Consider the following 20,406-nt stretch of genomic DNA (forward strand, 5'->3'; position numbering starts at 1 on the left):
TTTTAGGCAAAAGTTTTGTACATGATAGTGAGGAAGGTTAATAAAAGTAAAATGCTGATTAGACAATATTACTGCTCTAAACCCTAATCTAATGTAGCATTTCTGAATTCAACTGTGTCCATTTCAATGCATGTAATTACAACACTACAGAATTGAGCTTCAGAAATTGTACATGGAGCCTCTCGGGCTAAACAAGGTTTTCTCCTAATTCTATGCTTTCATCTTGAAAGTGATGATCCTGCTTGCTCTGCACATTGCCATTAGTTAGCTCCTCTGTCCAAATCAGTAAAAATGCATGATTCCATCATCCAGAAAACTAGTTCTCTTTCCTAGAAGTGGCCAACCAATGGATATTTAGATTTCCTAATGAATGGACTTGAACCCCAGGATAGAGGACATTTATAAAGAATCAAAATTTGTTCATGAAGATGCGAACACTGGTTAAGTCAGTAATCACATCAGGTTACAGATCACTTTATTTAAAAACCAAAAACAGAGATCCACATGGAAAAGCTTTTTTAGGGTAGTGTGCTTTTCTCGTCTTGTGAACATACAAACAATTGAAAACATGGCAAAATTAAAATCATAAAAAAATCATAAAGTAACTTTTTCTAAAACACATTATTCCTAGTTTTTATCAATACTGATTGAATGTTTTAAGGAGAGGTGACAACAGAACTGCAGTATACACTTTGCAAAGACACAAGACATTACAAACAGCTTGAAAAAAATTATTAGTTGGCATGGTGTGTAGTTGAAAAACACAGTTTCAGTGTGTAAGGGTAAGGCCCACCTAAAAGATAAAAAAAATGTTACATTTAAAAATAAAGGGTAACACAACTATGCATTTTAGTCGTTCAAAGTGTAAAGTAAGTAGTAAAAAGTACATGGCTGGCTTTTTTAATGTCCTGTTGTATATTACCACACCAAGATGAGTACTTACTAGGATTTTTCATTTGGTAGTGGTTCATCATAGCTAGGGCCTCCATAGCATCATTGATGGATTCCCACTCCAGCAGACCAGATGAACTTCGCTCACCTTTTATGCCAAACAAAACTACCGATTAGATTATCTTATTACCTTATCCCCAGGGGTTTGTTAGTGCATTGAACTAAACAGACCTGTATGAGCAACATTTAACCCTGTTTTATGCTTGACTTGCTAAAACACGATTAGCAATGTTGTAAAACACGGTTATGCTGCCAAAACTGATAATACATTTCTTTTTGTCAAAATCCATAATTTTATACACATGGGAAATGAACCTAACCTGTTCTAAAATGATCTTGTTTGCATTTAGAGAGCTGGGGTTTACTTCAATTATCTGTCATGAAGATTAGTTTGAAACCTAAAGCAAAGCTCTGTAGGCAACTATCAGTGTGTTGCACGTAAAACGTATGCACCTGTACAGTGGATACACAGTACAATTCCTAACTGTTAGTTTACAACTACAGTAACAGTTACCCTTATCCCTGTATTTTCATTGTGTAGGAATGTTTTGTTTGAGCACTTTGTATCCTTCTTGCACATTTGCCTACTCACTCATCACGTTTTTAAGCTAGAAGCCAGAATCATTAATAAACTGTAATGCAAACATATCAAAGCACAGCAATGGTACGACGTTCTAACAAGTTACTCACTCTTTCCAGTGAATAGCTTCACACTGGTGGGGCTCTTAATTCCCAGTTCATCACAGACCTGGAAGGAAAGATCAGTTGAGAAGGTGGTGTATGAAAAGCATTTCAGAAAGACCCCTAGAGGATTTTCTTACCTGGTTGAAAATCTCTGCAGATATGTCAGGCTGCGCATTAAAGAAGTGGAGGACATTGCTAGGGTGCTGAATTCGATTTTTGGCCGCTTGCTCTGGGGAGGTGAAGCGATTGTTACGAGAACCATGAAAGTCTTTGAAGCTGCTGGTATTGTCCTCCAATTGATAACACTGCCCTGGCACAATAGCCTGCTGCTTGGACACACTGCCAAGGAAGGACAAACATAGGTCTGTAGTTAATTTTATAAAGACAAGATGTCATCAAAATGTTCGTATCTTGAAATATATATTTTTTTAATTGTGACAACTTCATCTGTTCAAACAAAACATACAGAAAGCTTGTTTAGTACAATGAAGTGATAACTTGTAATGTAAGCTATGGATTTAGCCCATCAAGCCTATTAATGCAGAAATCTAGGTCAATCCAAAGAGTTCACATAGTTTTTCTGCCTATATTTTATAAGTCTGGGCTAATGTTGCAATGTTTATAACATCTTGTCTTACCAAACGTTGAGTTTCTGACCAAAAAGGAAGTTGTTATTGAGATGAGTAATGGCTCTGTCCACAGCGTAGCAGTCTCCCATTTCCACCATTGCTGCACCAGGCTTACTCTTCATGAACTTAACCTTAGGTGGAAAAGCAACCAGAGGAAACTAATCATTAAACTGTTGATTAAAGAACTGATAGAAGCACCTGCTCTCAATTTTAACTAATTTCACTCATCACCTTTCTGAAAGGACGGGATGAGAATCAGGCATTAATATTTGGTGCCTAACAATAGAACACTGAGTAAATGCCCCAAACAGTGTTTGGTTAGCTTCATTTTACTAACCCTCTCTACATTGCCATAGAGGCAGAAGATGTTGAAGACCCTGTCAGCGTTGATCTTTGAAGGCTCAAGGCCATATACCATAAGAACTGGGGAGTCAGCATGAGGGCCATACTCAGGGGGCGGTGGCCCGTATCCGGGGCCGTAGCGCTGGCTACCTCGACCACGTCCACCCATCCCTGGCCCCATTCGATGGGGAGGTGGGGGGCCGTAGTTGTCGTCATTGTATCCATGGTAACCTCCTTGAGGTCCACCTAATTAAGAAAAACGAAAACACAAACAAGGTACAGATCCAGTTTTGGAATGTCATCTGTTATTGTCAGAGCAGTTTATTCACTGGATATTTACCATAATCAGGTGGGTGGTCTCCCAGAAGAGCTGGCTGCCTCTGCCGTTTGTTAGAATTTGCATTAGGATCTAAAATGGTCAAATAAAGTTGCCTATGAAACATTTAGCTTACACGAGGGAGGTGGGGGGGGGTATTCTAATGCTAATGGGCAAGGGTACATTTGACATGCAACTAAGTGTCTAAGTGTTAAAAAAGTTTGCAGGCTTTATTTTGCTATTCTAAAAAGTAACATAATGGAGATTTTTTTTAAACCAAGATTTTGAGAGACAGCTTTCAAGAATGTTCAAAGACCTTCTATATCTGCCATTCCAGTACAAGCACACACACACACCTTGTGAATTGTTCCAATTGCCTTCACCATCAGCATCTGTGCAAGTACACATACACAGGTCAAATCCAAATTAACATTTATAAAATATTTATTCATATTCTAGAAAATAATCTGTAACAGAAATATTCAAGATTAAAATATGCATCAGTAATATTGGCCGCGCCTGCAATCTAAGTATATTTTATTGAAAATTATGAGAACTAAACAGTGTGTACAAACGGGGAGAAGACATAGGTATGGTATCAGAAGTATACGGGTATCAAGCATTTGTCCTAGATTACACTGTGAAAGGAAAAAAAAACTGCAAAGACAGACATGCTTGAATCATCGCATCGGCATCCACCTGATTTTTTAAGAGGCAGTTATGTTTTGCAGATCAACAATCTGCTCTTAGCAGTTAAAACAGCATTAAACAGAAGTTTACAGAAGTGTGCAATTAGTGACCATACAAAGAATGTTAATACCAATTCCATTTCCAGAAAATTCAGGATGCTGTGTAAAATTTTAAGAGAATGCAATCATTTGTAAATAATTTGAAACCATATTTTTGACAGTTGATCGTACAAAGATAACATATCAAATGTTAAACCTGAGAAATATGATTCCATTTTGAAAAATATTGTATTTGTTCATTTTGAAATTGTAACGGCAACACAGAAAATGTTGAAAAAACATGTTTTCCATTGTTTTGTGTTACTGCTTTAGTGTTTTCCACACATACAATATACTTAAGTCACTTAGGAATCTTTCGAGCTGCCCAAGTATAACTTTTTTCATTTGTTTTTAACTACTACCATTTTCTCTCGCCCTACCACTCCCCTTCACTGCTTAGAATGTCAAACAACTTAGATCGCCTGTCGGTAGGGTTAATTTAACGATTTAAAGTGATAACAGGACAAATGCAACATGTTGTCTCGTGTTTCTCTCTGCATGTTGGTGGAGAAACAGGCATTAACACAAGACCATTGAAGCAGAAGCAGACGAGAGAGAAAGGGAGGGCAGAGGCTCAGTGATGGTGACTAATTTTCTATATTCATCATTCTTTTTAAACTCTTTTAAACCCAGATATTAATGTCATGACTGCTAAAGAAACAAATCTGATCAAAAAAGGTAACAAATGATTTGCAAAGGATTGCATTCGTTGTGTTTACATTTTCACAGCTTTTCTGAAAATTGGGTTTGTACAAGCATCGCTACCACAATCCAAGCGGATTTATATTAAATAACATTCTGATATAAAATGTTGTTCAACTCAAAAACTGAGAGTAAACCATTATATCCTGATCAAACAAAACCTTCTGTTGTTACAGTATTTTAGAACAGGTCAACCACTTAAGAACAGTGCTAAGTAATACCACAACTAATAATGCTACAACAAGCAAATAAGTGCAGTTTACCAAATACTCTCTTAACAGAGACTTAAGTTATCCAGATATACAAAAATTCAGGTAGTCACTGACCTACCTATCTTCTTAGATCTAAGGTGCATAGGCATCCAAAAGAAAGCAGTATAAATATAAAACAACTGCCTAATTTGACATCCTTCTCCTCAGAAGATGTTTTGAGGACTTAGCTTATAAATTATGTTACTAATACCCGTTTGCTGGTGTTACTATGGCACTATTACCATAACTTACTAGTAATGATAGGATGGTTCAAAATGTAAAACAAAATAGCCAAGTTGATTTAGTTTCACAGACACATTCAATTGTTAACCATTGATTCAGATTAATTTATTTTATTCAAGTACTTACAGCACCACACATGGAGCATGGGACACAGTGGGCAGGTAGGGGGCAGTCTTCAGTAAGGATGCTACCCGCCAACCTCTGATTCCAGCCTCAACTCATTCTCCCTCCTCAGTCTTTGCTTTCTTCTTTCCTTCCTTGCATCCCCACCACCAGAGAAAAAGTACATCCACATGTCCATGCTTGGTTTGACTTGCTGCCAGTTTGTTTCAAAAGTTGCTATTAGAGGCTCATTTACAGCTTACCATGCTGTGACCGCAACGCAGGACATTTGCACCATTTGAGAGAGGGCTGTCAGTCCACAGACACACTGAGCCATACCTGTATCACACGGGAGGCGTTAAAGGCATCACTATGGGCCAGTGGAAAAAATGGTAAATGATATAACGCAGAAACAAAGCAAGAACAGCACAGTGAGAAGGAGGGAAATGGGGAGGAAGTTAGAGGGAAAAACAGAACACCAGAGGCCATAAATGTAGAAAGCTTTGGGAAAGGAATTTTAATCTGTTTGCCTCTGTGCTGTATGCTTGATAGGTGTTTGATGCTTGTGTCTTCATAGGCCCCCCTGTGGATATTTCTTCTCATGTAAAAATGGGCGTTCACATGATGCTTGCTTTTTTGGCTTAAAAGCTGTCAGCCACTTGTGAAAAGGCATCTAGTGCTTGACAATAAGTCATCTGGAATATCTGCGTGACGATGTGCTGTCATGGTGGTTGGGCTCTGTGTGATGCCGTGGATATTCAGCATGTTGTGTTGTCATGTTGTGTTCGGCACAGGAAGGCAGAGACGAGCTGTAATAGCGTCTGTGAGAGAAAATGGCCTCTTTTGTTTGTTTATTGCCCCAGTATGTGGTGTCATCTGTTCCCTGGTCAGGCTGAATGTGTTTGAAAACTCCTCTGTTGCTCCCTGTGGTTGTGTTATGGCAGGTATATCCAAAGGCCAATGAGGCGTGGCCACAACCATCACATACCTCCCTCCAATCACCTTCAATGTGTTGTGTCAAAAGTGGTGACTCCGCGGAGCTCTGCAGATGTGTTGTACTGGTAAAGAGGTGGTGGTAGATGCTTATCAATTTATCATCAGTCTGTGGTGGATATGCAAGGTGTCTGTTTACGTGGCCTTGGGAGTATTTCTGTCCCTCAAACTGAAATGGTGGCTAGTGTCCACCACCAACAATAAAATGGATTTCCATGTCAGATGGTGGAGATAGGGGTGATGATGAACTTGGAATAAGGAAGTACTGAGTTGAGGTTGTGTTCCAGTGTTTGTTGCCCCACTGTGTCCGATGTATGCCACAGAGCGGATTTACATTATTTGTGGCTGTGGGTGCTGTTATACTGTTGCTTTAGAAGACCCTGAATCTTTGCACCATGTGTCTGCTTGAAGTAAGCCTGCATGAGTTTGCAGTGAGGACACAAGGAGTACCTCTGGTTCATAAGGCAGCACGAACAAGAATATCAAGAAATCTAGTGGGAGATCAAGATGTCAAACACCTGTATGGAAGTTGCATTGCATATGGTTTGGTATGGGTTGTGTCATCATCTTTTCACAGTTCGTAATAAAAAGAAGAAATTATACAATTCCTGCATAGAATTACATTAACATTATGTATTTGTCAGTAATTAAGTTTAAAACACCAGAAAATGCTAAACTGACCAGGTAGACTCTCATGCAAATGAGTAATATTATAAACAGTAGTATTGTCTTCTCCATTAGTTTTCTAGTACATAACATTCTTGTTCTTTTGCCAATCCAGCAGTATCACATATATTAACTGTATTTGGGTAATAAAAGTGGCAAAAACAATTTCTGTGCCAATTTGCTGATAAAGTTCGACTCTTGCACTGATAGAACCTGTTTTTTTAACATACAGTGCATTCAAAAAAATGCACTTCCTCTCGCTTTTTTCGTTATCTGATATAATTGTTTTTTTTTGTTATCTGATATAATTGTATAAACTGATTTTTTTCTTATTAATCCCCACTCAGTACCAAATAATGAAAAAAAGTGAAAACAGACTTTTAAAAATGTTAGGAAATGTATGAAAAAGTATCACATTGGCAACACTTGAAATTTAGCTTAGGTGCCTCCCATTTCTCTTGATCATTGCTGAAATATTTCTACATCTCAACTGGAATCCATCTATAGTTAAATAAATTGATTGGGCATAATTTGGAATGGCACAAACTCTCTACAGAAGGCCCCAAAGCTGACAATGCATACTGCTTCAGAGCAAAAAGCCATGAGGTCAAAGGAACTATTTGCAGAGCTCAGAAACAGGATAATTACAGGGCACAGATTTACAGAAAACTGGAAAAAATAAAAAATAAATTCTGCAGCACTGCAGGTTCCCAAAAGCATAGTGGCCTCCATAATTCTCAAATGGAAAACATATGTTACAACCAGGACTCTGCCAAAGAGCTAGTTCCACCAGCTAAACTAAATAATTGGGGAAGTAAGGCCTGGGTAAGAGAGGTGTCCCAGAACCCAATGGTAACTCTGCCTGAGCCCCACAGATCAAGTGTGGACATGGGACAAAGTTTCAGAAGGACAACCATGACTGCAGCCCTCCACCAATCTGGGCTTTATGGGAGAGTGGCTAGCTACAGAAGCATCCCCTTAGTGCAAAACACACGAAAGCCTGCATGGTGTTTGAGAGTTCTTCGGGTGCTTATTTCAGATTGTGAGGAACAAGATTCTCCAGTCTGATGAGACAGCTGTTGAACTGCCTCAATTCTAAGCATTAAGTCTGGAGAAAACTAGGCACTGATCATCAACTGCCCTATACTAAAATGAAGCATGGCAGTGGCAGCATCATGCTGTGGGGGTCTGTTTCAGCAGCAGCGATTGGGAGACTGGTCAGGGTTGAGGGAACACTGAATGGAGTAGAGTACAGAGATATCCTCAATAAAAACCTGTTCCACAGTGTTTAGGACTTCAGACTGGGCTAAAAGTTAACCTTCCAACAAGAAAACCACAAAGCCAAGTCATCACAGACGTGGCTTAGAAACAACTCTGTGAATGTCCTATAGTGGCCCAGTCACAGCCCTGACTTGAACCCTATTGAACATCTCCAGAGAGACCTAAAAATGGCTGTCCAACGACGGTCCCCATTCCAACCTGACTGAGCTTGAGAGGATTTTCCAAAGAATAATGGCAGACAATCCCCCAATTCAGATGTGCAAAGCTTGCCACATGATGCACAAAAAGACTGCTGCCAATGGTGCTTTAACAAAGTACTGAATAAAGGGGTTGAATACTTATGTACATGTAATTATTTAGTTTAATAGTTTTTTTATTTTTTAAAAATGTACTGACATTTCAGTTTTCACTTTATCATAATGGGCAACTGAGTGTAGATTTATGGAAGAAAAATAAATTCAAACAACTGTAGCATCAGGCTGCATCTAAAAGCTTAACAATGTAGATACGTCTGTAATTTACAGCAGGTTCAGAATGTTCAGACGCCTTCACTTATTAAGTAGCGTTTTTGCCCATCAAGCTTTCAATAAAATAACTTGGAATTTGGAAATCAGTAAGATTTTGGTTTAGGTTGTAATATTTTTGCTATAAATCCTAAAAAACATATATAGGTTATTGAGATCAGATTGAAGGGCAAAAAAAAAAAAAACTATTTCATGTTACATTTACGAATGATTATTGTGCGCAGGGGTTTCTATAATTTCTGAGGACTGAGCAAAACCACTATGCAGAAGACAGCAAAACGATACATTTTACACATTTGTTTCCAAAAACAAAACTAATGTACTTTTGGTGAATGTAGTTATCTAAACAGTAAAAAAAAAAAAAAAAACATAAGACAACAGCACCTAATGTCTCTGCTGATTTAATACAAGATCCAACAATAAAGTTGGTTGTTAGCAGGACTACTAGTCATTCTGCTGTTTATGCCCCACCACCTCTCAATTTCCTATCAAACTGGCGCACAGTACATAAAACCTGGGTTTGCAAACATAGAGATATGAAGTGTTTACTGTAGCTGGGCATTAGAAAAGCTGTAGTTCTGGGGGTGTGTTATGCTCAGCACCTAACTTTCATGCTCTGCTCTGACTGGGTAGTTGTTTTCGGATGTATCCACCACTGCTACACGCCAACAATATTGGGGAATTGTTTGTTAAACTCATTCTTGTTTCTTTCTGCCCCCTTAAGTTACATTACATAGCGTGCTAAACCCAGACTGTTAATAATTAGAAACTGCAATAAGCAGCCTTTTCTCTTTTTTAATTAATAATTCTTTCAACTTGGAATAGTAGATGAAATCTATCTGCTTTGGTTTCCACTAGAACCAAAAGACTACCAACTGGCTCTCACCTGACTGTAGCTGAAATGTGTCAGAACATACCTATAAAATACCTGCATAAAATTTTACTTTGCTCAACTGCTGTGTAAACAAGGTCTGGTTGAATCTGTAGTGTTGAACTTTATTGTAGTTTGTTGCACAGAGGTGTTTCTGTGCCTAGCTTCATTTATATAAATAATAGAAACTCATGTTAGTATAATGCAACACAACTCAACGGCATCAAACAGTAAAGCCTAAAAAATGTCCACAGTCAAACCACCACATACGAAACAGTTTCAACAAACCTAACCTTCATAAAATGAAGATTTATTATAGTGAATTAGTGTGCGTTTTGAGTGTGTGTTTTGGATTATTTAAAATTACAGTACAGTAGTGTTATAAGATATTCTATACAAATATTTTAAAATAGAAAGTGTTCTAAACTGGCTCTATATTAATTCAGTTGGCTCAATTCTCATTCATTAGAACTTACTTGAAATAATTTAGATATTTTCACCATTTATCAAATGTTTTTATACGTTAAGCATATTTTTCTAACTTATTACATTGTGACATATATGATGCAAAGTTAGAGAAAAATTAATAAACATTTCAGGATCAAATAAGTGGCCATCAGCCTCCCCAGTCATTGACCATTAAAAAAAAAACATATCAGTTGACCACTACTGGTAAAAATTGATCATTTCAAGAGAAATTTGGTGGGACCTTTAACCAGAGGTTTGCCTCATGGTCTCCTCATTCAACTCAGCTGGTTTTAATTTCTAATTCAAACAATGAGAAAATCTCCACTATGTTTGAAAGAATACTAACAGGCGTGATAGTGTATAGCCTTTACTGAATCTGAGTAGGCAGGGACGTGAGGCTGTGCTGCTGTGACATGCTCTTTAGGGAATGTGAACCTATGTGACAAATAGTGCACCTGCATATGCTACTGTGACGATTGTTTTACATGCATGAGCTTGTAACTGATGTTGGCTGCCCTTGAGGTTTCTCCTCATGCCCTTACTTTTTGTTTTCTGTGTGACAAGAAAATGCATAAAAACTGAAGGCATCACAGGAGTACTGCCTCTGAACAGAGTGCAGCTGCATATTGAATGGTGAAGAAACCATCCATCTGTGATCAAAGGCAATACTCCCGGAGGCAGAGAGCCCTAAACATCCCCAACAGTGGCATTAAAGGAAAAGAGGAAGAAAAAGGGGGAAGGAAGGGTTGGGGACTACGTGTTACCTTGGCCACTCAGGTTGGGGTTTGTGTAATCCCACGTGTCTTGGTCGTTCTTGAAGACATTAAGGCGTGCTGGCTGTTGATGGAATTGCATTTAAAAAACAAAAACAACAAATCAAAAATCAAAACTGGTTTAATCTTATTAATGTTAAAGCTATAGACCTGGATATATGTACACTCACCTTGGCATATTCGATTTTAAGAGTGCAACAGCCAGAATAGATGTCTGCCCCATTCAGAGAGGCTTTGGCTCTCTGGGCACTTTGGACAGAATCAAATGTGGCAATGAGTTAAGGGAAGATCTGATTATGGGAAGATTTGAGGATAAAAATTTATATCATGTTAAACAACTGCAAATTGTAAACCGACAAAATGTAAATGACAACTGACAATAGAGTAAGTTTTTAAAAAGGATATTCAACCATGGCCTGAACACCATTCTTTCTGAAGATGACAATCCTCTGTACAGGACCACAGTTGTTACAAATGGTGTAGAGTACATCCTGTAGAAGCACAGAGATAAGCACACTTTAAGCACCTGCAGATAAATTGAGATGCTGATTGAGCAGCTAATTGAGATGAAACCAAACAATATCACCCTTTCTCCCTTTACATATGAAGACACAGCAACAAAAAGTGCACTAATGGTCAATGGTTTGACACACATGCATTTGAAAGACAGCTAGAATGTAGATATAAATTGGTATTCATACAAACTGCAACAGGACTATATAAACAATGTTCATACACTCACTGCACACAAAGCTTGTTAATATTATCATGTTACCGTAGTGATGGGATATATGGGGTTTATGATCGTAAGCAGCAGGACATTGTTGACGCTCCGGGTGTCATCCGAGTCTCCTGGTCTAGAGATCTTTTGGCTAGTGGAGTAATTGATGAAAGCAGGGTGGCCTGCAATGTAAACCTGGTTCTCTGCTGCATATGTAACAGCATTGCAGGAGCCATTCATGTCCTCATACTCAACCAGGGCCTGGCGCTTCTTCGGCATCATAACCACATAACTGAAAATAAATGTTAAAAAAAATTAAATACAGGGCTGGATTAATTAAGCATATATATTAGTTAATAAAAGCATGAGTCCTAAGTGTTTTTGGGCAACTTGTTTGAACTTGCAGTTACAATGACTTTGTCTATAACTAATTTTAAAAGGGCAATATGTTTTTTATATTAACACAGTAAAAATGGATACCCAATAATATGGTGGAGTAAAAATAAATAAATAATAATTTTCAAATTTGCAGCTTTAAGACTGATATTTAGTGTTTGATTTTCACTGCACTTACTAAAGTCCCTACATAATATAACAGGTATTTGTTTTCTGTGGACAAAATCATATCAACCATGTATCAACACAAATTCCACAGAATGTGTAGAATAGAGATGTTGCAAGAACTAATACTTTGGTACAAAATTGATACTAAAATTCTGAAAACCAATTGGTAGAGATGATACCGAAGTACCCTAGAAGTACCATTTTGCCCTGAAGCAGCATAATAACCTTACAGCTGTAGTCTAACATTAGTAAGTAAAGCTACAACAACATGTGGAATACTGATGTCAGCTGGAGCAGCAACATGTCTACTGCAACTGGAAAGAGGGGAAACACAAACCAAACTCATCAATGGAAATATTTTGCTTTTGTGTCTGATGATCACGGACAGGTTATCAGCAATCAAAAGCCACTACACGAACTGTGTCTCGGAATGAAAGGAAGAAACACCTCAGACTTAGCAAAGCATAGCACAGACAGATATCCAGATCTGTTTAATTTCTAATAACGTGTAGTCAATGTCAATGTTTAAACTGATTTCCAAGATAATCACCATGTATTTGGCAGGTTTATAATGTGCCACTGATGCGCTGTCTGTGCCTGCGTTTATGCATGTTCCCACAACTGGGCCCATGAAATATGCAGCATGAGAATCGTAACATGGCAGATTATGGTGAATTATGTGAGGACATTAGAGATAATAGGTTATATATTACCTAATAGCTCCAAATTCCTGCAAGGCCTCCACCAGGTCAGCCTCCATGACACCGTCCACCAAGCCCCTGATGTGCACTACTGGGGAGGGAAGCGGTTTATGAGGGTCATCGTAGCTCTCCTAAAAATGACAGACACAAGATGATGCTTGCTAAGTTGTAGCAATCTTTCGCCCCAGGTGGAACGAGAAGGGACCGTATAAAGTTAAAAAAAGAATCTGCTATTTTCCTCTATATGCACTAAACGTAACCCAGGATTATAAAGAACCATCCTTAACGTTAACACCGAAAATGCAGTTACGGTAGCTATTAATCAGTAGGTACAAACGCTGTAATCGTTTTAAAGTAGTAATAGAAATGACGTTAACGTGCACTGGTTTACTACGGTTAAACAGTTTCTAGATTAGCTAACATCAACATTTTAGCTAGCGGCGAGATAAGCCTAGGCGCTACATTGTCAAGTTTATCACTTTAAAAACAAAGTCTTTAAAATTTAACCAAATAAAGCTGACTCATTCTGTACAAGTAAGCAGGAAACACTCACCGTCGTCATTCCTCCGTCTTCAGTTTTTTGTCTTTTCGTTGCTCTACCACCTTCTCCGTAGTATCGGCCCGCAGCTGCAGCCATGTTGTCCTGTCCCCTGTGCCGGGCAAGTGCTGCATTCACGATGTTTGAAAACGGTAAACTCTATGTAACGTGTGCATTTGGAAAGCAACGACTCTGTTACAGTGTCCTCCATTAGGCGCTTGAAGCTCTAAGGCGTCCTGGCTGGACCTTCTAGTGATCTCTGTTTTTCTCAAAATTACATGTTCTAATGCAGACGGGCCGAAGATTTATAGGTACACATTTCCTGCACACGGACACCTCTCCTCCTCTAGTAATAAAACAGCCTAACTACACAGCGTGACTGAAGTGCCAGTTTAGGTTTTATTGTTCTCATGGAATTGCAATATCCATTGTATCCCTTTCAGACCAGGGCGCTCAATAGTTTTATTTCCCATGTTTTGTGAACACAACAGCAGAGCATCACACCCCAGACTTGCTTTTATTGGTCAATTTATCCTGTCAATTAATATTATCGCGTCTTCTTAAGAGAACCCTACTTACACAAATGGGGCACACAAATATGTAAACTCTGTATTTGGTATTAACTCTATAAACGAACTCGTTATTTTTTACTAAACTCACTTTCCTCCCATTACATTCCATATCTTACAAATTAGCAAAATTTCCATTTATGAAGTTAAGTGAAGCCCAGTTTTTTTTTGCCTTATGCATTAGACTGTACATGTATCTCAATAGACAGTTTTTTTATTTAACACATGTCAAAAATCTTTTACAATGACCAGATTTTTATTATTTTAAAATCCCGAAGCCAATAGAATACAGACTAAGATAATAATTTGTATGTATAGAAGTTTGTTTGCACCAAACAACGAAAACCCGTTAATATTATATCGTACTCCCTTATGAAAATTTTGCCTTCCACACTAATGAGGAAGTAATACTGCAGTTAAACAACCAATATGAGTGACTTGTCCAGTGCAAACACAGTTAATATTTAAATGTAATTGTTTCAACTTCAAATAAATTACAATATTTGAGATATGCTCATATCAGTTAAAATACATTAAATTACAAAGACATTAAAATACACCATTGATAAATAAACAGCTAAGACTTCAGGGGGAAATGAATAATCAGTTTCAAACTGGCAGATAATAGGAATATGTGCTTTTTTGACAGCTTATTAAAAATGATTGTGTCTAATGCTTTCATTTACTTAATACTGGGCCCATAAAGTGCATTTTTGAACATTGTTGGTCATATTTTTAGTAGGATCAAATATGTCAGACAGTTGACACTGTCTTGTGTCACATAACTTAAAAAAATAATTTAGTAGACGGAGACAGTACAACAGCGGGTTATCTCCTATATCAAACCATTCAGGTTTTAATACCATGGCCACAGTAGATATATTTTTCAGATTGGCTGGCAGGGTTCAATTCAAAAAAGGGAGGTAGCCTTAACAACAGTACTTGCCTTGAGCTACATTATAGATTAACAAAAAACAGTCAAACAAATCAGTGGGACAATTTGAGCATTACCTTAATCTTTTTTGTGACAAGTGGCCATGGTTGATAAATGTGATAATACACTCAGGTGACCTGGAAAATAATATAACAATAATATACAAAAAAATCCTACTCAGCTGCTACTCAGCAAAGGAGTAGTGCTCATGATAAAACATGTTCCTATAATAGAGCTTCCCATGTATCATCACTTAATATCACCTGGCTGATTTATACACTAGGAAAGGCCGTCTAATGTGACCCATGCTCTACAAGTGTGACCAAACTTGAAATCCAGGTTATGAGCGATCAGGTAACAAGCCAGTATCAAGCAGAGTTCAGTGGCCTCCCAGTCCACTTGAGTGTAAATCAGTACTGTCACAATCATTTCTATTGAGTATTGGTGTTGCAGTGGATGTAATGAACATATTAGCATGTGTCAGTTTTTAATGTGTATACCCCTTTTTACAAACTGTGGCAGCAGTTGTCAAGATTAGTTGGTAGTTACTGTATTGATACTTTTCAAGTCAAAGTACTGGTGAATTGTGGGTGAGTGTGGAGTCCTTACTGCCCTCAGCTTTGTTACCTCAGAAGCCTTGTATATGGCAATAGGCTTCCAAGCTGGAGAAGAGAATGTAGAGGAACCAGAGTCCAAATAAAAATAGTGAGGTGAGGACTTTAGGGATCCGTGGGCCTCCCAGTTCTCCACCTATGGAAGGCCTTCGGCGTAGCATCAACACACCCATACTAAAGAAGGCAAAAATTGTAAAGAGTGTGACGGAAAAGGCCAGCGAGCCAGGGTCCACATGGAAAATTTTACCTTTCACTTCCCAATATATGGCAGCCATGGACCAGGCCACCCCAATGCCCAAAAACACATTTACTGCATTGCTTCCTGTCACATTTCCCACAGATGCATCCGCATACTGGTCCTGAGTGGCAGCCACTTTACTGGCAAAGGTGTCTAGAAAAAAATTGCACAATCAAAACTCTCCCCTCCAAAAGTATTGAACAGTTACGCCAATTACTTATGTTTGCTGTAGACTAAAAACATTTGGGTTTGGCATCAACAGATGAAAATGAGTCAAGAGCTCAACATTTCAGCTTTTATTTCCTGGTATTTACATCTGGATCTGATAAATACCTTAGAAGATAGCACCATTTGTTTAAACCCACCCATTTTTATGTGAGTAAAGGGGGGTTACTTTGTTCAGTCTCCTCTGAAGAGAGTAGGTAAAATGCATGCTCTATAGGGTTTAAGTCTGGCTCGGTGAGTCTAAAACCTTCCACTACTTGCCCCTGATGAACTCCTTTGTTGTTTTGGCAGTGTTTCCATCACTTTGGTAAATAATATAAAAACATTTTCTCATCAGTCGATAAAACATCTCAGAAATTTTGGGGGTCATTTCTATACTTTATAGCAAAATCCAGCCTATTCTTCTAGTTAATCAGTGGTTTGCATCTTCAGGTGTAGCCTCTGTACATTTGTTCATGAAGTCTTCTGCAAAGAGTAGGTGATGATACCTTCTCTCCTGCCCTCTGGAGGTTGTACCTGATGTCAATAACAGTTGTTTTAGGGTCTTTCTTTACAGCTCCCACAATGATATTGTAATCAACTGGTGTTGTTTTCCTTGACCTACCCATTTAATGTCTGTTACTTAGGACACCAGTGGTTTGTTTCTTTTTCAGGACATTCCAAATGTTTGTACTGGCTATGGCCAATGTTTGTGCAATGGCTCTGATTGATTTTCCATCTTCTCTCACAATTGTTTTTAACCCATGGACAGCTCTCTGGTTTTCATGGTGGTTACACCTCTTAACTAAAAATGCAGACAAAACCCAAATCTGAAACAGGGCATAGAGATTCATTGCTATTTAATGCTTGAATAATGGATGGGTTCATACAAAAGGTGCTATCTTCCAAGTTGTGTATCAGATGCAAATGTTGTCTTATCTCTCTCTCTCTCTCTATATATATATATATATATATATATATATATATCACCCAAATGTTTTTAAGTCAACAGTCAGGGCTGTGTATACACTGTCACATATTGCATTTGTTAACAAATAAACAAACTTACCAGGAAGTGAGGTACCCAGTGCAACAAAGACCACTGCAGTGACCGAGTCCCTCAGGCCTACAGTGCAGCCAAAATGGGATGCTAGATCTCCAATAATGGCTGTTAGGACACCAATGACACTGATTGACACTATGAAGCATGCCCAGCCATTCCAATACTCAGTGGGTGGGACACAGGCAAACAAAATCTTCCAAAAAATGCACAATATGTGCATGAAATAGTCAAAGCAGTTGGGCATCAGCTGATCCTGTCCTTCCCCCTCATCTCCATCACCTTTTAAAAAGACATAATAAAGATAAACAAAAAAACTAACCAAAACAAAACAAAAAGACATTAACCGCAAGTAATACAATCAAATTTTTAGCGTATTACTGACAACCTTACATTGTCACATTCAAGCTGCAAACAATAAAAAAAAGCTGTAACAGCTTTTATATACAGTTCATTTTCTGATGAAGTCAATACCAATCTCATTTTATATGGTAAATAAAAAAAACACAACTTGTGATTTTTTTTTTCCACTAACAGTGCTTATAATAATAATAATAAGCACTGTTAGTCAACCAGCAATGTCCTCCCATGTTTTTTTGAAGACATTACCTTGTAAAAAACACAATATCAAACACAATAGCCACCGACCTGCACTGACTGTGACTGCTTCGATGAACTGCTCTCTCCACGAATGAGAGCCAATGACTACAGCCAGATTTGTATCCTTCAGGAGTTTGTCCACGATGCTCTGTCACAACAGAATAATTAGATAAGTAATGAAGCAATAATCATAGCGTATGACATAGTGTATTTTTGTCTCGTCATCCTCTTTGTTGTCATGTTAAAACCCCAAATGTTTATTGTAAAGCATTTTAATTTATTGTATGCAGAGTACGCTCATAGCAATACCCATAGCATACTGTACAGCAAAGATATGTATATGCTACATATTTATGGTATACCCAAAAAAAGCACTGGATTCACTGATCTGCTGTAGAATTTGAATTAAGTTTACAGTAGAATTAACTGATCCAAATACTGCTCATACATAATCATACAAAAACACACACTGAAGCAGTGCATCAGCAGTAGCAGTAGAATAAAATGCATGTAATATATATAGGAAAGGTGGAAAATTGTAAATGACGTAAATGTACATTAATATGAGTATAACAACAATTTAATAAAAAAATACATGAGAAAAGACAGATCCACACAACATGCTGGCCAGAACTGTACCTTGTCTAGTACTCCATTGGGAGTCTGCAGTGTGAGAGGGCACCAGGTATTTGATGAACAAAAAACACATATAATGATACTTTTCACACTGAAACAATTACAAACCTCCACAGTTCTTTTATTGCGTAAGTCTTTCAAAAGGAAACACTACTTAGTTTTAAATAATTTATGTATTGCATACGCTTTCACCACTTTGATTTAAGCTTTAGGGCTGCATACGTTCACTCAATTTGTTCATATTTTCTAATGAACCCATTGTGAACATATATTTCTCTGCTCCTCGTTTACAGTAATGTGTTTGTACAAACAACAAAGAATGGTTGGTTTAAAGCTAATGTAATTCCTTTTATTAGCCACTCACACACCTTAAACTCACAGGACTCCTCTATGATGACCTCTAGCCTGCTGTGCTCTCCTAGAATGGGTTTACCCATCTCAGAGATCCTCCGGGCCTCTTCCTCTTCAGGGGTGGGGTTTGCTGTCAGAAAACAAATACACTTATTCAACATGCTTATAATTTATTATGTTATTTATAGAAAACAAACACACATATGCAGTTACACTTAAGTTAAAAGTACAGGCACAAGCCTCAAGCATAAGGAAGAAAACATGCCACACTGCACACACTTTCAAAGTAAAAAAGATTAAAGGCGCTGTGTGTATCAGGGCTGTGCTATATCATGTTGTCTGTCTTATCTTGTAATATATTCTTCCCATATATGTTGGTTAATTCTAAAATAATAAGCTTAACCTTTTGTCTAGAAATGGTTCAAAACATGAATGATTTGTAAATTGTGTCAGAAACCAGAACCTGGAAAGGGTGGAGAGGGAATTCATTGTGTTACCAGCTCAATCACAAAAACCTGAATGTAAAGAGGCCAAAATTAAAGCAAAAACGATAACAACAGCATCTATAAATATAGAATGTAAAATAATAATGACTTGAATTATATCATGATAATTATTGGTGTGGAATAATATAGAAATAAATGATCATAATTCTTTTTTGTATATCTTTTAGCACTAGTGTGCATGCATACATCATTGACAGTCTTTTTTTTATTATTTATTTTAATAACAGACTCAAAGCCAGGGTCCTACTCCTGAACTTACAATCAATAAACTCAAACAATATGTTGTTGGCTGTACACAACCCAGAAAAAAGCATGATCTGAATCTTTGTTCAAAAAACCCTTATCCTACTAAACTAACATAAGATAAATCAAAAGTGTAAACCAGCATATCAGTTAATAGCAGGAAGATTTGTTAAGGAAGTATTCACATTAATTGTTAGGGTCAGTCTGATCCATTGCAGTTGGACATCGCAGTAAAAAGCCCCAGCCTTTTCATCAACCACACTTAAAACACACATGGCTCAGCAAACATGGGTGGCATATACTGCCACAAGAAGTCTAGTCCATAGCTCCAGTGGTGGAACTTGTACCTCTAGCAGTGGTAAAGGTCCACTCAGACCAAAATGAGCCTGGTCAAATTTTAGTATAGCATGGCAAAATGTAAAACTCTCAGTAGGAGTAATAGGCTAAATATGGCACGTGATGGTTGCTGAACTGTACAACATTATACAGAGAGGTATTACTGTTATTTAGCCAAGCATCAATTATATACTGTAAATAGGGTTTTGAATAGAAACACCTGTCAGCAGCTGCACAAACTACACTACATCTACAGTAAGAGAAACATCTCGACATTATCCTGTTCATGAGGATTATTGAATGACTGTAAATTACAGCACAAAACAAGAAGAAGCAAGCCTTAAGACTTTCATGATATGTTAAATTTATGCTCTTCTACCAAATAAGCACAATGCCAAGGGAGGCAAAATGGAAAGTAATAAGCCTTTTTTTGAACAGGACGTAATAGTCAAAGGAAAGCAAGAAGGGTTTTATGTATATAATGAAACCCTAATTTTGATAGTGTGATCATTTTAAATTATTATGCAGCACATTGCAGCATTAATAACCAGACTTACAAACTGCCTTACCCTGGTTTAGCAGCAGTGCTGTGAAGAAAGACAGATAATGATTCAGTACCATACAATAACACTATTTTTAGGGCCTAACACATTATTTGGCCTGACTGAATCTAAAACACAACAGGAAAACAAATACTCTACACTTCCAGATTGCTGGCCTTTATTTTCACTTTCACCTGATGAAGTAAACGTTCATTATAAGCTGATGTAACTGATTCTTTTGACCTCCACTAACAAGTACATATCCAATTCCTGCATCATCCTGCTGACACATTGGGTTACAGGCAACAGGCACTAAAGGATACTAAACTTATAATTGCCTGCAGCGACAGTGAAACAAAGACAGCAGTGAAGTGCAGGATGTAATCTTCCATCACTGGCGTTTAAAAAGGTGTCCAACATACAGACACCTGGTCTGCTGTTGTTTGTATTTTATTTATTTCAGCT

General features: G+C 37.8%; 2 protein-coding genes across 4 annotated transcripts in view; both read right to left on the reverse strand.

Moving 5' to 3' along the window:
- Positions 1-458: 458 nt before the first annotated feature.
- hnrnpl (heterogeneous nuclear ribonucleoprotein L) lies at positions 459-13,585 on the reverse strand. Of its 2 annotated transcripts, XM_067494881.1 has the most exons (14): positions 13,124-13,571; positions 12,583-12,701; positions 11,360-11,597; positions 10,988-11,075; positions 10,755-10,849; positions 10,576-10,648; positions 3,279-3,314; positions 2,947-3,015; positions 2,602-2,852; positions 2,274-2,395; positions 1,773-1,974; positions 1,642-1,699; positions 944-1,039; positions 459-793 (listed from the first exon to the last, which is right to left on the reverse strand). In XM_067494881.1, exons 1-14 carry the CDS (start codon positions 13,205-13,207, stop codon positions 735-737), a joined length of 1,590 nt encoding a protein of 529 aa, XP_067350982.1. In that variant the 5' UTR covers positions 13,208-13,571; the 3' UTR covers positions 459-734. The 2 variants fall into 2 exon arrangements, with proteins under 2 accessions (XP_067350982.1, XP_067350983.1); XM_067494882.1 differs by lacking the exon at positions 3,279-3,314 and having other exon boundaries at positions 13,124-13,585.
- A 290-nt stretch (positions 13,586-13,875) lies between these two features.
- Positions 13,876-20,406, reverse strand: part of slc8a2a (solute carrier family 8 member 2a) — a 28,335-nt gene continuing 21,804 nt past the window's right edge. Inside the window, exons 9-13 of one of the 2 annotated variants that reach the window (XM_067494878.1) lie at positions 19,969-19,986; positions 18,332-18,444; positions 17,376-17,475; positions 16,737-17,009; positions 13,876-15,616 (exon numbers count right to left, since the gene is read on the reverse strand). In XM_067494878.1, the coding sequence (XP_067350979.1) occupies positions 15,240-15,616; positions 16,737-17,009; positions 17,376-17,475; positions 18,332-18,444; positions 19,969-19,986 (881 nt within the window). In that variant the 3' untranslated portion in view covers positions 13,876-15,239. The remainder of the gene's footprint in view (positions 15,617-16,736; positions 17,010-17,375; positions 17,476-18,331; positions 18,445-19,968; positions 19,987-20,406) is intronic. The other variant, XM_067494879.1, reaches the window with a different exon arrangement.

The sequence above is a fragment of the Channa argus genome, chromosome 24, assembly GCF_033026475.1.
Source record: "Channa argus isolate prfri chromosome 24, Channa argus male v1.0, whole genome shotgun sequence".
Taxonomy (NCBI): domain Eukaryota; kingdom Metazoa; phylum Chordata; class Actinopteri; order Anabantiformes; family Channidae; genus Channa; species Channa argus.

Coding starts and splice junctions, on each gene's coding strand:
- hnrnpl (XM_067494881.1), bottom strand. CDS start 13,207: ATGGCTGCAGCTGCGGGCCGATACTACGGAGAAGGTGGTAGAGCAACG. Junction 1,700..1,772: donor CTGCAGAGATTTTCAACCAG/GTAAGAAAATCC, acceptor CTTTCCTTCCAG/GTCTGTGATGAACTGGGAAT. Junction 1,040..1,641: donor GAAGCTATTCACTGGAAAGA/GTGAGTAACTTG, acceptor TTGGCATAAAAG/GTGAGCGAAGTTCATCTGGT.